This window comes from Typha latifolia, chromosome 15, assembly GCF_019914945.1.
Source record: "Typha latifolia isolate L0001 chromosome 15, TyphaL0001v2, whole genome shotgun sequence".
NCBI lineage: Eukaryota > Viridiplantae > Streptophyta > Magnoliopsida > Poales > Typhaceae > Typha > Typha latifolia.
Genome location: NC_133100.1, coordinates 7,251,687 through 7,269,028, shown reverse-complemented (window position 1 = coordinate 7,269,028; position 17,342 = coordinate 7,251,687). Strand labels below are relative to the sequence as shown.

Here is a 17,342-nt window from a genome sequence, read left to right as displayed (position 1 = left end):
TCTTTTAAGTTAGCACATATTGGTATTCCGGCTATTTAGTTGTCACGTAATCAGCACATAACAACTTATGAATAGAAATAAATAACGGGACCCTAATGAAAGTGTTAAGTAAGATATTTCTAATAGTTCAGGAGGTCATAGTATATTAAAAATGGGTGATAGTTCAGGGAGTTATTATAAAAATTAGTGATAGTTCAGAGAGTAAAAATAGATCTCTGAACTCAAATCACTTCTATGGTTATCTACCTGGTTCTCTTGGCAATCTGTCTAACACTAATTTGGCTAGATATTACTGGCAATGAGATTTCTGAACCAATCCCCTTATTTGACCAAACTAATCTTGGTCTGGATACGCTAACTAATTGCAAGCAGTTGTATGTAACAGCATCCTTTACTTGAACATAAGGTTATTTGTTTCATGTCTTCCCAACAAGTAAATGAGCAATTGTTATCCCTTGGCTGAAACGGAGAAAAGAGCAACAAAAGAATTGACATCAATCCTTGAGAAAATTCATAGCTCGCTTTGATAATTTTCTAATGTGCTTCTCCGATTACAGAATAACTCATAAGCTTATTACAGGGATATTTGGATCCAGAATATTATATGAGGTACTTTTGATGTGTTAATTCTGAAACAAAACTTTATCGTTCAATATGAATAATCTATGGATTGGCAGTAAGTAAAGAATGTGTCATTGTTTTCCTTCTCTCTTATGAATGAAACAGGGGAATGATAATATATTTGCCAGAAAAATTACAAATAACAAGCTACATTTACATTTTGACTATACTATCATATATTCTTTGCTATCTGCTTCCTTCTGATGTGCTCTGTTTGTGATAAGAAAGCATGCAATGAATCCAGCAATTAGAGATCATCTTTGTTATCATCATATACAAATAAGATATATCACTCGCATATAGGATTTCTTTTTTCTTTTTTCTTTTTTCTTTTTACTTTTTGTTTTGCTGCCCTATTTACATGCTCATATTGCAGCATTTATTGGACAAGTTTGTGCTAATTTTTTCAAGTTATCGATGATCATGACGAGCTTCGTGTTGAGTCGATTGACGAAGCACTTAGGCAACCATCCTGCAGGATCTAACTGCAGCACAAAAAGTTTTACAAGAAGAATGTTAGTTGTTTTGTTTTGTTGCTTATATATATATATATATCAAACAATCGAATAAATTTTATCGGATAATTTTCTCACAATATCTATTAACATGATATAACAGTATGGTTGAGACTGAAACCGGCAAAGATTGTTTGTTTTGACCTTTGTTTGGACCGCTATCGACTAAAATGTGATTCAATTTTTTCTTCTCAGAGTTGAAATCGAAATCAATCGAAACCGAAACCGAAATTTCGAACCACAGGTAACTAACCAGATTAGTTGCACAACAAAGTAACCAATCACCTGAACAACATAAGTCACCATGCATGATGAAGCATCCTCAAGCTTCTCAACCACCCATCCGGACTGTAGGAGAAGCCCACGGATTGAGTTGCTCTTCTTAGGCAGCAAACCTGCAGCAATCTCCTTGGGCAGAGAAGCCACAGCAACAACCTAACCATACACAAATGTTACATAGAATCAATCATTTATTCACATTATTGTATAAGATTGTAAGATCTACGGGTTGAATTTTTTCCTCGACTAAAAGAGAGTAGATTTACCAGTGTTCCATCGTTCATCGTCTCCCGCCGCTCATAGACGATGAATTCTCGTTTCTTGAAGAGCGGTTTTGATGCGTCGCCAAATTTAAGGTGGATAATATTAAGATTGTCATCGAGATCTTTAATATATTTTGCTTCAATCAAGTCAGAATCCCACTGCTGAAAAAATGAAATCAAAACAGAGCATTGGTCATGATATTCTCGGAAATTTTTAGTCTCTAATTACCGTGTTGGATTTTTCATCCATTTCTCTGATAAATTAAAAAAACAAACCTATTTTGCAGAATAATCTATTAGTTGAAATACTAAAATTTACTTAGCTTTGTCCTTTTAAGCCGTCAAACCATCGGTTGTAATCATTCTATTGTTTCCGACCGGCATGATTGACCACTAACTAATTCCACCAACTACCAATGCGTACGGTCGAAATCCAAATATAACGGCTCGTAAAGTGGATGTAATTTTAGAATATAAAAAGAACACAAATTATAGTTTTCTAATAACTTAAAGTTTTTAAAGTAATTACAAATAGAGAAATTATTAGTTTTTTTGTGTCACATTAAACATAATATTATACCACTATTATGGATTTACATCTTAACACCATATTAGTTTAAATTAATTTAAACTGGCTTATAGCTAAACTAAATTAGGACTTATACTAAAAGTAGAGAAAACACTAACAATTTGTTACATGTATTAGATTAGATTACCTTAGCAGCATCAATGGCATTGGCGACAGTGATGAACTGCTCCGGCGAGACCGACCGGAGCCGCCACCGGCTTCTGAACACGTGCAGCGACCCCGAGCAACGCCTCGATATCTCTGCGCCGTTCTCCAACCCCACCGCCTTCCACCCATCATCCCAGCCGCCGCCGCCGCCGCCGCGGCTCGAGTCCGTCGCCGACGCGGCCAGCAGCTCCTGTATGCAGCTCTCACTGGCGTAGCTCACATACCTCCTCAACGAGTCCTCACTAATAGACCTTCTCACACACACACACACACAAAATATCTTTCATTTCTTCTTCTTCTATAACATATCTACTTAGATAGGAATTGTTTGAATAATTACCAAGAGCGAGTGCATGCAGGAGAAATCCGAGTATTGCTCATGATATCGAATGTCGTAGGAGTTTCTTTGGGCATCTGAGAAGAGATCGAGCATGAAGGAGTAGTGATTTATATATATATATATATACCCATATAGATGAAGAAGTGGGCATTGGAGTAGAGAGTGGAGCACATGAAGTGGGCTAGAGGAAGAGCTTCCATGATTGGAAGAGCACGTGATATCTTGAAGAAAGAGGGATTAAAAAGAAGAGATTCTTTTTTCTTTGAGAGAGAGAGAGAGAGAGAGAAAGAAAGAGAAAGAGAGGGGAAGGGGAAGCACATGGATTGTTGGTTGCACCCACAAGGAAAGAATGGATAGAGAGAAAGATAAAAGAGAAGAAATTAGAAAAAAAAGAAGAAGAAGGTTAAACTATGCCTCTTTTCGTCGTTAATTACTCTAAAAGCTTAAGTTAGCCGTTAGAAAACGATATTTTTTTAGTTCACCTATGTTTAACCTAACTCCCCGAAGGGTTTGCGAATTGAGAGACTTAATTTATTAGTTTTATTTTTTGAGGATGTAAAAAATTATAGAGAAAAGATAATATATCATATTTTATGCATTAGAAAAAACTCTATATTAGGATTTCGCAAAAAAAAAAAAAAAGAGTGGAGGGCAATTTTTTTTTAAAATATTTAATTGACAAGATAAGCCCAGCTGAGATTTATGTATGTGATATCTTCAGCAATTCCATTTTATAATCACATTAATAAATATGTACCTTTAATGAGTAATGCAATTGTTTTTGCTGGCAATGCACTTTATTATTTATTTATATGGAATGCATATTAATGCATATAATTGCATCTAGTAGACCTTGTTTGCTGATGAGAATATAAAGTGGAATTAATCTACAAATTATTTCTTATATAAGCCTAGCTCTTAATAATCATATGCCAATTCTCACAAGGTGGCATCAAATTTTGCAAATATATTTACAGAATAATAAAAAAAAATATCTTTTTCTATTGCAAAAACAGGAAAGCAGGCCAAGTTGGGGTTTACTTTTGCAATAGCGCGCACTGCTTTCAGAAAATATGCATTGCAGGTAAAAATATATGCAAAGTGGAAAAAGAGAACAGAGGAACATTCTGATCCATTTTGCAATTGGCAATTGTTTTTGGTCCGAAATTACCAAATCAAAGTAAGGTGAAATTATTCATATCATGCACAATTAATTGGTGGAGATTATAATCTAGGTCAGCCCCACTGTTCTTTTACTATTCTCTTTAGTTGAGAATTCAATTTTGTGTTAAAAGAATAGAAGAAAGTTGATACTAATTTCATTGCAATTACTTTGCATCAGTTCCTTTGAGCTTTAAAGGTCCTTGAAACTTATGAGTGAAGCTAAATTATGAAAGATGTCTCTCTAACTTTATACCCCACACTTGCACAAAAGGATTCCAATCTCTGGTGAAAGAGAAAGCTAAAGACCAACCTCCTTTTTTGAAACAAGAAAAATAAAAAAGGATAGGAAAAAAAAATAGAAAAAAAAAGACTTTTTATTGTACTATAGAGGGATTAAAAAACTCACCAGATTGTTAATTTTAAGTTTAACAATAAGATATCAGAAGAATTCCATAGGATTCATATATATATATATATATATGAGTCAACTAGATGTTAGATGAATACATACATCATTAAATTTGATGTGATCTAACTGTCACTGCAAGATCTGAACAAAATGCTAGCTGTTATTGTTCTTATCATGATAGCACAGTATATGATCAAATTCATTTCTGACTGCAATAATGTATAGCTAGCTAATATAATTGCATCCACTAAAATAACTTGAGAGCTATCATTTAACAATGCCCTACTTCTAATTCGTCGAAACGAACAAAAAATAACCTGAAATCTGAGTATAAGCAGAGTTATTATTCAGATTTAAACACTGAATGTTTCTGTATAGAAAGTTCAGTTTACATAGATGGATAAGAGTATATGAATGTCTGTATCTTGAAGGATAAGAATGCCACCTTCATATGCTACTTGCTTTGTGCTACTTGCTTTGCTTGAGATCCAAGTACTACTCCTTTCTGGATGCAAGAGGTAGGATAAGAATAATGATTGGCACGTTGTCGGCCAGTTCTAGTCAATGTTTCGACATGCTAGGATCTAGTCTTGTGGCATTCAAAGCTCTGCCTGTGGTTACAGGCAAGCTTGTCTGTAGATCTGCAGAAAGCTCCAAATGAGTCAACCTTTTCCTGTCTAAGGTTATTGTTTTTTCTCATTATTTAGATGTCTTCACATGAATCTTGTATGAATATCGCGGATGATAAGTGCTCGATGCTGTCTGGTAGAATGTCAATTCTGTCGTAGGTTTCTGTTTTCGATATTCTAATTCACAACCATTCCTTCATTTCAATTTGATTCACCAAGGAAGAAATAATTTTACCAAGTATATGACATACACAGTAATGTTCTCTTTTCCGCTCAAGTATTTTTATTTCTTTCTTGATCAATTAGTTCTTAAAGAGTGATATATATACTAATAATTAGTTCTGAATTTGTTAATTACTCAAGAGTTATGATCAGGATGAACATGATCCACCTTTAGTTTACTACTTACAAGTACAAGATAACTTGCAAATGAACTTGTTTTCAAAGTTCTTCAATGAGAAGTAAAAGAAAAGTCCTAATTTTATGATTTGATTACATTCTGTAACACAAATTTATGTTTCAGAGTTTCCAGTAGATTCCCAATTTGTGCAAGATCCCTGCTATGACTCCCCAAAAGAGAATCTCAGCAAAGAATACATACAAAAGAGTCCCTAGTCTTTCAGAATGCCATACATTTACAAACACATGCTTATGGACCCAGTGGACCTGCAGATAGAATCATAGGCTTTCAGTATTACAAAATCGGTATTTCTGACAATATTAAGTGTTCGATAAGATGACAAATTACTTACCAGTGATCTATTAGGAGTTTCGTAGTACCATCCATTGACGAACGCAGGGAATAAGCCTTGAGCCGCCATTACAAAAACAAGCATTGCATTCATTCCTATCCACTCGAGAAGCAAGAATGGAATTCTTAAACCCCAGACATCAATCTATCACAATCTAAAGGCAACAAATTAGTAACTTTTATACATGCGAAAGGTAAATCCAAATAATGCGATGCGAATTGAGAAAGTACCACTATATAGAATGCTGATAGAACTATTCCTGCTGCTCCACCAGTGAAACAAACATAGCTCACGCTATAGAGCTGCTTATTGATAGGAATTGCTGCAAGAAGATTACTACTATCAATAAGTGATAAGATATTATAAAACATTAGTCGAAACGATGACAAGAATACCATTTGTAAAATGCAGGATGATGCCGCAAGTGATCAGAGCAAGCCCCATCAACATCCAATGCTTAAGTCTCTCAAAATGAGTCTATTAATATTCAGAAAATTAAATATGAACTCTGTTCAATTTAGATCATCATTGCCATCATATAGGAAAGAAATTCTGCATAACTTCTTCTAGTGTTGCAGGATAACCTTGAAGTGAATCAATACATGACCATAGTGAATTCCAATGGTTCCTGAAAGGATTGCTGATATAGTGCTGAAAACAAAGTGAATACTACTTTCAGTATAAGATGAACATGGAGTTGAATATATACTGCTGATATTTATAAAAACCTTAACAAGCCTTCTGGCTCAAACGGAGCAAGACACCAACTAGCAGCATCCTCTCTAAGTGGCCCCATTCTCGGTGAACTATGCGTACATGCCTAGCCAAGAGGTGATCACGGATATTAATTTTCCGACACAGAATACTTTATTTATCGCTACTCTAGCTCAAACAAGCCCTACCTTGGATCTAATCCAAACAGGTTGTGAATAGAGATGGTTTATTCCCCAAACTTGCCTATCTACATAACCAACTGCATTGCAAGCAGGACCCAGATGTCCTCTAACACCACACTTGACCTGAGATCAAAATAAAACATCAGTTAGAAAATAACTACAAACAATCTATTATAGTAGACATCAAATAAGCAGAGATAATGTGATCTAACATACTACAAATCTCTTTCCATCATTCACATCTCCATCACTGTGGAAAACAAAACTCCAATCTGGAACATGAAGTGAGAATGTGGTGACCATGTATATGACAAATGCAATCAGCCCACCAGTCCTGGCATATCAGTCAACCATAAACAACACATCTAGTAAGGATTAATAGTTCAAGAAACTGGTCATGTATAAGCAAATATTTGCTAATATGTGAATTGGGTCTGTACCATTGCCAACGGTACGCATTGAAGATGGCGAAAGGACCCAATTTGACGGTGATCGGCTGGTATTTTGTCGTCAGAGCCTCTATCAGAGCCACCACTAAGTAAACCAATGCAATTCTCTGCTTATCCAACATTTAACCAGGAAGTGATTTATCAAAGACAGAGAAAGGGATTTTTCGCATAATTGTGGCTCAAAACTTCTTAAATATCACAATTTTTGTCACATTCTTCAGTATATCTTGTAGAAGAAAAACGAGTCTGTGACACATATTTAACATTCTAAACTTTGAGAAAGAAAGTTATTTAACTAAATGGTTACAACAACAGAGTATGATATTATATTTTTTTATAATATAGGTGTAACTATATTATCTGAAAAAAAAATTCAATGATAATTATGTCAAAAATCTGCAAAAAAATTATGTCATGAATGAAGAGGCAAAACCTGGAGGATGCCGCACCATCTTATCCACTTCATGTCCACACCATAAGAGAGATCATCAGGAGCATGAGAGTATCCACCTTCATTGCATCAAGACCCAAATGCAACATAGCATTACAAAAACAACTTTAAATTTGGTATTGCATCAAAGTAGTACAAATAGAAGAAAGCTATAATCTATTAATTTACCAATGAAGCATTTAAACTTTTATAGACTCACCTTGGAGGAGCAGACCCCAGAAGAGAAGTTTCAGTGTTCTGAGAACAATCTTTTTGATTGCATCAACGATTCTTGGGACCCTCTGCATCAAAGAAAGAGGTTCAAAAGAGTTCTAATAGGGAAGGTAAATTTTGCAAATGAGCTACAAATACACAGGCTAATTAGGTTTATAGCTTAGTTCAATTCCAGTAGATGGCATAAAAAGAGAATATTCATTTATAAATTATAAAAATATAAATTAGCTCGATATTTTTTTAATATTCTATTTATTATTTTTCGAACTTTGAGAGCGAGCGTGATGGCAACTCCAACAATGAAGAGGAAGAAAGGCATGACAAAATCTGCGAACGCGCAACCGTTCCACGGCGAATGATCGATCCTCTGGTACGCCTCCCCGGCGTCATCAACCAATATCATTATCTAAATCCACATATATATATATATAATTATATATAACCAAAACCATATCATGCAAAAAAAAAAAAAAAATATATATATATATATATATATATCCAAGAAACAAGAAAAAGGACAAAAAAGAAGACTATATTTAGAATAACATACAACTATGGTGAGTCCTCTAAAGGCATCCAAACATGCCGCCCTCTTCTTGCTCCTACTTGGAGCCTCCACTACTTGCTCTCTTTTGCTCTCCTCTTGATCACCTCCTATATTAATTGCATGCTCTCTCTCTCTTGCTGCCGTAATAATCTCTCTCTCATTCCCCTCCTCCATTCTCCAGCTATAGCTCAGCTTAGTGACCAGAAGAATCTTAGAGTGGGAGGTTTTAAAAATAGAAGCATATTAATAGCTTCTCCATGTAGAAAAGAAAGTAGTACATAATATTCGAGATTCTTACCATTTGTTTCCGAGTACGAGGAAGAAGACGAGAGATATAGACAAAGCCGGCTTAATATCTAAATATTATTAGTTTAGGCTTCATTTGACTCCTAATCTTTTGGGATATTAATTTAATTGATGTGGATAAATAAATGGTGAGAGATTTGAAGAACTACACACGCACCGTTGGTTGCACGATAAGGAAATTATTTTATTCTCTGCTTATTTTATTCTTTATTAGATATATATTTAATATATGTCAATGTATCAATCATGTATATTTAATAGTTCTAATCGTAATCAAAATAAAATATAATAAATTGTAAAATTTATTGAGGTACATTTTTATTTAGATTAGGTGTCTCTGGTCCTGAAAATGAGTTCATATGGTTGGCTTCATGGATTTAATCATGGCTAATTTTTCATTAGCAGATAAATATCTTCCCCAATTAAGCGCCACATCAAGCAAATAAACTTTACAAAAAGACACCCATATAATTCACAAAAAAAGTAGTAGCATTAAATATTTACTTTTTAATCCTTACCATATGTCTCACACGAGAGGGTTAGAGGTAGAGGATCTGGATACTCTCTGTCTCTCTCTCTCTCTCTCTCTCTCCCAATTACTCTTTCTTATCCGCAAAATATACACTAGGAACCCAAAATTATACTATAATCTAAAATAGCCCCCGAAAATTAATAAGATTCCGGGGGTTTTTTACCCAATTACTGAGGTAATTTTATTTAAAGCCGAATCGCGGCGGCGGAGAAGACGAACCCACGGAAACCCGGCGGCATCTCAACCCTCCTCCACTTCCCACTGCCGGCTTCCATCACCCAAACCCCATTACCCCCCTCCTCCCCCTCCTTCCCCACCACCAAAACCCTAACCTCCCCGCCAACGCCGCGCGCTGCCGCCGCAGCAGTTGCCGTCATGCACTCCGTCGGCGCCGCCGCAACCTTCCGCCACCCTTTCCCCAACACGTCGTACTCGCTCACGCCTCCCTTCTCTACTCTCCAAACCCTAACCCCATCCCCGCACACGACGCCGCCTCCGCTTTCCCACACCCCTTCCACTTTCCTCCACTCACCTCCACTTTCGTCGTACCACTCTGCTGTTTCCCCAAACTGCCCCTGCCTCTCGGTGGCGTATCCGCTTACCGCCATGAACCCTCCCGTCCCGACCACCGCCCCTTGGCATTCGTCCCTCTCCTCCGCCATGTCCGGCAGCGGCGTCCACTCGTCGCCAGCGACGTCGTAGGCCTCCGCCGTCCGGAGCGCGTTCTTGGCCCCGTCGTGGCCGCCGGCGACGAAGAGGGTGCTCCCGGCCGCGGCGATCGCGAAGAAGGACCGCGGGGACGACATCGGCGCGCCGCGCCGCCAGATCCCGGAGAAGAGGTCGTGGATCCGAACCTCCGCGACCGGCTCCAGCGTTGCCGGGTCCCACCCGCCGGCGACAACCAGCTTGCCCCCCGCCGCCGCGCACTGCGCGAAAAGCGGCACCGGCGCCGGGGAGCGCCGCCACTCTCCGTCGGTGGCGTTGTAGAGCGTGACGCCGTAAACCGGCGGAAGGCTCTCGGCGGCCTTACCACCCTCGCCAGAGGCGACACGGCCGCCTCCGTCTCCTTCATCCTTGGCTTGGACGAGGAAGATCAGGTCCTCCGCCGCACCGATCCGGTCGCGGTGTTGGAAGAAATCTCGGGCGGTTACCAGATCCCGCCACCCGCGGCTCACGTGGCGGAGGCACGAATGGAAGCGGTGAGGGACACGTGCGAGGCAGTCGATGGCCACGTCATCAGGTAAGCCCGGTATGAGAACCTTCTCTTCTCCCATCTCTGCAAGTTTCTCTCTCTTTTGCATCTCTTTCTTATTCTTATTCTTATTCTTATTTATTCTGATGTGTGTGAATAAGGTTGGGTAATAGATGGTGGTATAAGTAGGGAGAGGACTGCGAACAGTGAGTTATCTTAATTTTAAAACCAATCTGGGGATAAGCGTTCATGGGGTATTAGATGGCACGAGAGATGTTTGGGGGGATAACGATGGATATGGATAAGGGTGGCAGTGCCCATTTGGGGCAAATAGACTTCATGTTGACCTCATGTATAGTAATTATTGGAGAAGATGGACCATAGTTAGCAAATTGTTTAATGGTAGGGTGTCATATGCAAATTTCTCACAATTTGATCACCAGTGTCCAAGTGGGCCATAAAATCCAAACTTGTATACATCTCAATTGCTTCTAGAAGAAAGATAAGATTATGGAGGAAGAGAGACCATTTTTTATGTTCAAATTACATTCCAAAATCAAACAATAAATTAATATTTAAAAAAGATTATTGAAAACACCTTGTAATTTGCCTTTATTATTAGTCACACCCTATAATTTGGTCACTTATTATTAGAATAAGGTAACTTACAAATTGATTTCCTCTCTCCCGGTTTTGTCTAAAATCAATCTCCTCCTTATTTATATCATGTTGCCCCTTCCATGGCTTATATTAATATGAAAATTTTAATTTTATTCAAATTTTATAATAAAAGTACAAAAAAAAATATAAATTATGAGAGGGAATTTTTCTACCATAATTATATCAAAATTGCTCTTCTCCTTCAATTAAATTAACTTACCTACCATATCCTGTTCTTCAAATTTAAAATTAAATGCACTTTTGACCTTTATCTTCTCCAATCTAAAATTACAAGTCTCACATCTTAGTTATTATCCAACTATCACAATGTATATTCTTTTGAATATATGATCATGGAATAAAAAATTTCAATCATCTTAAAATTTTAGATTAAAAATTTATATTTATTTAAACAATGAGATTATTAATATTATAGATGTATTATGGTAATTTACACTTTCTCAGTTAGTCTAGATGAAAAAGTTGATAATTTCACATTAATTTAAACGCATGAAAGTAAAGTGATACAAATAAAAGCTTAGTCGGGTGGTTTGATTTTAGGCATAACCTACAGGTAGATAGTTTGAAATTTATCTTATAAAATATTATATTAATTTTGAATATAAACATAATTGACATTTATAAAATATCTCTCGTTTGATCTTATAAACGAATTATTTAATCTTACAAACTTACTCAGGGTATTCAGTTCATTTTGTATGTGTAATTAATTTAGCTTATTTATATGGTAATTGCCTATTCCCTGTTTGGTGGTTGAAATTATAGTTCTTTGAAGTTTTGATTTCGGTTATGAGAAAAATTAAGTGTTTCGAAGTTTCAGAGTTTTGGATTAGATTTCTGATTTTTTTGTCTTTTTTAAATAAAAAAAACTCTAGAAAATTCTGAAAACTAGCAGGAAATTTAAGAAAAATATCATAAAATTTAAAAATGATAGAAATTAAGATATATTGCAAATAAATCTATTACTCATATATTATGAAGAAACAAATCAATAATTATTATGGATCGAGGAGGACAATAGTTTGGAGAAAGAGAGAGGTTTAGTTGAGAGAGCTCTTAATTTCTTTCATGAGATTTGAGAGCTTTTAATAACTCACTTTATTTATGTATCAGAGAGATCGTGGATTTGGAATGAACTTAAAAAAAAGGAGACGACGAGAATTAAAAATTAATGAAAAAGATAAAAAAATAATTAAATGGGTCCTATATCTTTTATGTTGCCGATCACAAGAGTTTAAGCTAAATAGATTGTGCTAATGGGTTGTGGATGCAGAAGCAGACCCGTTTCACAAGAGTTTAAAGTCAATTAGGTTTGGGCTAATAGGTTGTGGATACAAATGCAGACCTGCAGACCCATTTCACAAGAGTTTAAGACAATGAAGTTTGTGCTAATGAGTTGTAGAAGCAAAAGTTGATCCATAGATCTGTTTCTGCCGAAACCCGATCTGTTTCGTCCTGAATCCTGTGCGTTTTGGTTTGATATTACTCTTTTCTTTATTAACCCCCCCGCGAGAAACTAAAACCAAACATGTGATAAGTGAGGTTTATTATGTATTCTTTATCTTGGCTCTCGGCTTGAGATAAAGGGGTGATCTCATTTTGGCAAATAACAACTTTGCCCTTCTAAAAACATTTTGGCACCTAATAAAGGGATTTCTATCACGTTGTTTCTTGAATATTTATTTATTTACTATTTACGGTGATATATTGTACCACATTTTGAAGGTTCCATCTATGTCGAATATTGTAATTTACTTAGTAATATTTTACAATATGTATGTAATGGAAATGTATTGATATGTGCTGTCCATTTGTGATGTATTTTTTTATTGTGTTAATTGTAGTGAATTCAGTCAAATCAATTTTCAAGCAGGAATTCCAAAAATAATCATAACTAAGTATAATAGTAGTTAAATAAAATTATAATTATGTATTTACATCAAATCAAAAGAAAAGATAATAAGGTCAATTTGATCATTTTTATCTTTTATTGTAGTAACTATCACAATTAAACATTAATAAGTTGTTTTTATCTAATATATCATTCTTATCCTTCTGTTCCCGACGTCAAAATAAAGTTTAGGGCGGCGTTTTTACTGGAAAGTTCAAATGTAATGTTTAAATTATGCTGGATTTCTTTGTTAACAATATCACTTTGGAATTTTTCTGTAGAAACTGTTGTCTTCTGAAAATCATCTCGTAATTCTGTGCATATAGATTCAGTATTTTAATTTAATTCTTTATAGTAAATAAAGAGCTGCAAATGCACCTCTTTATTAGGGTCAAAATGTATCTATTGACTCTTGAAACTTCAAATCTCTTTATTTTATCAAATTTATTTTAGATGGATAAGAGAAAAGTGGGCTTGTAGATGATGTACATTGGTACATAGATACAGTATATGAATAATGGAGATTGAGGATTAATAGGTAGTGAGTGGATAACTGTCAGACTAATATGGTAGTCAAGAACCATTCAATGATGTTTATGAAGAGTATAAGTATTACTTACAAAATATTGTCAAACAAGCATCATTCCTTTTCCATCTGTCCATGTCCATGCCCATTGTGGAGTATAAATGTATATTTCATCCAATGTTAGATTAAAGTAGTGTGTATATAATTAAGTAATTAGTGCTCTTCAATATTCATACCCAATTTGGCTAGAAACCCCTAGTCCTATGAGGGGAGCTCAATCCAAAGGACTTTTTCTCTGGAAGCTTTCTTTTTCTACCTTATTGAAGTAATGGTTGGGTTTCTGAACTTTTTTTTATTGAGAAAAGTGGGCGAAGCCCATTTATGTTTTATTGAAGAATTTCCGAACTTTCTAAAGGAACAGGGTAACTGTTTTCAATGAAAGCGAATTTCTATTAAAATTGGTGATTCTTTACTTGGGTATTCTATCAATGTCATTATCCAATTGTAACTATTAAAAACCGGTGATCTTGAGAGCGATTTGCTTTCATCAAAAGTGGATCAACCTATTATAGGAAAAAGCTTGGAAACTCTCGTATTCTCCCAGTAAATAAATAAATAATTTATGTCCTAATGAGTTATGAGTCTTCTATCCAAATGTGTTAGTACAAAAGTAGTGACCTAACAATGACCTGGATCCACTAGAAAGGCACATGTTTTTGACTAGACTGGCCCTTTGCCTCAATAATTACCAGAGAAATCTAATTGAATCTCGTAACTTCACATCAATCTCCACTAGTATCTTATTGGATAGTTGTGTCCTCTATTGGACTTACCTTTCAATTGAGAACTTGTGATTTGCTATTGTTTTACAAGGTAAAACTCTATTTTTTACTTTCTTACGACTTTGTTATTACTAGTTTAGATGAATTTTACTTTCAGTACTACTCTTCAGTCTCTTCCATTTGAGAACTGTAATGTGGTCCCAACTTTGAGTTCTATATAAAAACATATAGAACTATACTACTGTACATTTAATTCTTGTATGGTCCCAATTTATAATATCTTTGGTCATAATTGAAGCTATATAAAATTTAATTGTCTATACCAGCATAGTTATCTCTTGATAAAGTATTCATGATTATTCACAACCAGAAATATAGAAATTGGATATAAGTAGTAGGGTGAAACAAAAAGGTTGTGCCAAAGAATCCATCTAGAAAAGCTCTCCATGTGACCTTCTAGAAGATAAGGCTAATGGTGCAGATCATTGTAGGGCCAAGAGCTAGGACAAAAGCCACTAGAGGAGAGATTTCTTTTTCTAAAAGAAAACTTTATTCCATTTTATTGTTTGAGATTGTCTGTTCCTGTGCCCGGCCTGCACCCATGCTTACTTTGTTTTTTTTTTTCTTTCTTGGGATAACATTTTACAACCTGCATTTTAATGAATTTATTGTCTGCACAATTCTTTTATTAGTGTTTTACATTATAAACTTCATAGTTTGAATATTAAAATACCAAAATCAGAATACTATTTTCATAATTATGATTTCTATTTTTAGAAAGATAGGATAGGGTATTTTTCTATTTGTTATGGTTAACTTACACAATTTTCCGAAGAATAAAGTCTAGACTATGGGGCTCGATATTTGAATTTTCTCGAAGGTGTGAATCATAAGTTTATGATAATATGGATGTGAAATATTTGTGCATGCCCCTATTGGACTTTTGAGATGTTGTTGTCACCTCTTTTAACCTTTTTTTTCTACCACCATATTTCCATAGCCACACCCCTCTCCTCTTTGTAAAAAGGAAGAGGAGGTCCTACTTGATGGCATGCATAGAATTGGATGCCATGGAAGATGACAAAGGGGATATTTATCAATGCCATGTGTATCATTTTTGTCCCACAATTTGTATCCTTAGTGGGTACTATGTGAGTGTGACTCAAAAGGCTATGGTGGTGTTTCTAATTAAAATTCTATTTGGCTACCTCATGGAGTTTTTGCTTTTAGGGCAGTTAATTGCACAGTAGGAGCACTTCATTGCACTTCTTAAATATGGGGTAAAGAAAGGGTAGGGAGTCAAGGAGAAAAAGACTTGTTCACTTTTCCAACAAAGAAAAGAAAAACTCTAGAAGCTCATCTTATGCAGTGTATAGTTATGTTTTGCATCACCTCTCACTGTTGGTTGATAGCTAGTGATGATGATGAGATTTAGAAAAGGAGGTCTCAGGACAAGGTCGGTGCTAATCTTGTGGAAATCTTGCAGTAACTCATTTGTCATTTAGTTTGGAATATGATTGAGCTTCAAGGCATAACTCATAATGATAAAGATTTAATACTACAGAAAGCTCAAAGCCCCAAACTAGGATGTTATATATATATATGATAATAATTTTTGTATGCTGTTATGAGGATTCATTAACTAGGGTGTTTGTATATAACTTTCAGAGGTATTGCAAAAGATTTTTCTTTTTAATGGTCTGTCAGAATTTTGCGTGCATCATTAGCTATATATAGTTTCAAATTTGCAATCGTTGAATGCAAGGAACTTATCTTTGCAATTTTTTTTTTAAAAAAAAGAATAAAATGAGGATATGTATTTGCAAATGTTTTTTTCTTTTCTTTTTAAGATAAGTAGTGGGTATTTGCAAATCCTCTTAGTTTATGGAAAGACTTCTTTTGCAATTTGTCTTCTTCTTTTTTTAATCTCAATTAAGATGAGAAGCATTCTTTCTTCTTCTTCTTCTTCTTCTTCTTTTTTTCACTCAACGAGTATTTAATTCTCTGGGCACAGTTGAGTATGCAAATCGGTATAAAAATATGGTATTTAAAATACTCTTGCTTTTCTTGTAGTTTGGGATCACATCGGACATTCTGTGTGTTTCTTCCTTTCAATCTCTCTGTGAATAGATATTATAATTTGGGCAAAATATATATAATTTACACATTATTTGACTCAACTTGTTATCAACAAAAGAGGGAAAAATACAATGGACAAAAGTTAGGATTACAGGTCTTCTAAATAAAAAAAATACTACATTCCAATAATAACAAATTAATATTCATTTACTTACCAAATATTTAATTGATAATTGTGACTAGGAAGTAAATGTTTGCAAGCTTCTCTGATGGAGACAAGCCATTGGAAATAAAATGGCATGCCATGAAGTAAATAGGAACAGAACAAATATGTACCAAAGTTTGACACTTGGGAAAAATAAATAGAGAGAGAGAGAGAGAGAGACCACAGATTTATTGGTACCAAAATAGTTAAGCTGATGTGACCTAGAAACTGATCAAAGCTAAGAGATGCTAAAGTTTATTGGCATGATACATTAATAATGGTGTGGAAGACTCATCAATCAAGTTAATGAGAGAGACTTTTTGGGTGACTTGATGGGATTCTTAATCTTATTTCCTAATTGTCTTTAATGCTAAATAAATAAGAAATAGATAAAGGACATTTCCCTCATTAAATAAGTTTATTGCCTTCTTCTGTTTAAGCTATATATTCCACAAGTGAATGTTTCTATGGAGCTGAAAGAAACATATGAATGTTTAGCAAGATAGAGGATTTAATAAATTACTCGGCCTCTGGGCCCAAGATATTAGGCCTATTTTAACCCAAGCCCAACAATTAAAAGCCTCACGAGGATTTAAATTACTCGGCCTCTAAGCTAAACCTCTATAAATTAGTTTTAGCTTTTAAACTTTTACTTCAGCAGTACATGATTTGGTCAGCCCATTACAGAGGTTGCTAAAGATAATCCAACTTCGAAAAATAAATTGTCAACCACTCCAATGGAATAGCAAGGTTTGGAATATTAAAGCCTATCCTGCATGATGCCTTCTTTTTAGTTTTATTTTTTTTTAAAAAAAAATGGAACGTGTGCAATGTCAACGATTATCTCAATACAAGAAAAAAGAAAAAGAAAATTTATAAAGAGA

General features: G+C 35.2%; 3 protein-coding genes across 5 annotated transcripts; all 3 read right to left on the bottom strand.

The window, feature by feature from the left end:
* Positions 1-741: 741 nt before the first annotated feature.
* LOC140801998 (uncharacterized) lies at positions 742-2,969 on the bottom strand. The gene is made up of 5 exons (XM_073157402.1): positions 2,755-2,969; positions 2,395-2,665; positions 1,682-1,840; positions 1,422-1,571; positions 742-1,106 (listed from the first exon to the last, which is right to left on the bottom strand). The coding sequence occupies exons 1-5, from the start codon at positions 2,826-2,828 to the stop codon at positions 987-989; spliced, it is 774 nt and encodes a 257-aa protein (XP_073013503.1). The 5' UTR covers positions 2,829-2,969; the 3' UTR covers positions 742-986.
* Positions 2,970-5,379: 2,410 nt separating this feature from the next.
* Positions 5,380-8,576, bottom strand: LOC140801975 (uncharacterized). Of its 3 annotated transcripts, none has more exons than XR_012111561.1 (13): positions 8,268-8,576; positions 7,986-8,123; positions 7,704-7,785; positions 7,487-7,563; positions 7,045-7,160; positions 6,821-6,938; positions 6,611-6,727; positions 6,437-6,528; positions 6,293-6,359; positions 6,104-6,185; positions 5,939-6,030; positions 5,709-5,862; positions 5,380-5,622 (listed from the first exon to the last, which is right to left on the bottom strand). XR_012111561.1 is itself a non-coding variant. In XM_073157378.1 (13 exons), the coding sequence occupies exons 1-13, from the start codon at positions 8,436-8,438 to the stop codon at positions 5,476-5,478; spliced, it is 1,443 nt and encodes a 480-aa protein (XP_073013479.1). In that variant the 5' UTR covers positions 8,439-8,576; the 3' UTR covers positions 5,380-5,475. The 3 variants fall into 3 exon arrangements, 2 of the variants coding, with proteins under 2 accessions (XP_073013479.1, XP_073013480.1); XM_073157378.1 differs by having other exon boundaries at positions 5,709-5,852; XM_073157379.1 differs by lacking the exon at positions 7,986-8,123 and having other exon boundaries at positions 5,709-5,852.
* Positions 8,577-9,041: 465 nt separating this feature from the next.
* On the bottom strand, positions 9,042-11,093 carry LOC140801976 (F-box/kelch-repeat protein SKIP20-like). Its single transcript, XM_073157380.1, has one exon. The coding sequence runs from the start codon at positions 10,401-10,403 to the stop codon at positions 9,288-9,290; it is 1,116 nt and encodes a 371-aa protein (XP_073013481.1). The 5' UTR covers positions 10,404-11,093; the 3' UTR covers positions 9,042-9,287.
* Between the last annotated feature and the right edge of the window lie 6,249 nt (positions 11,094-17,342).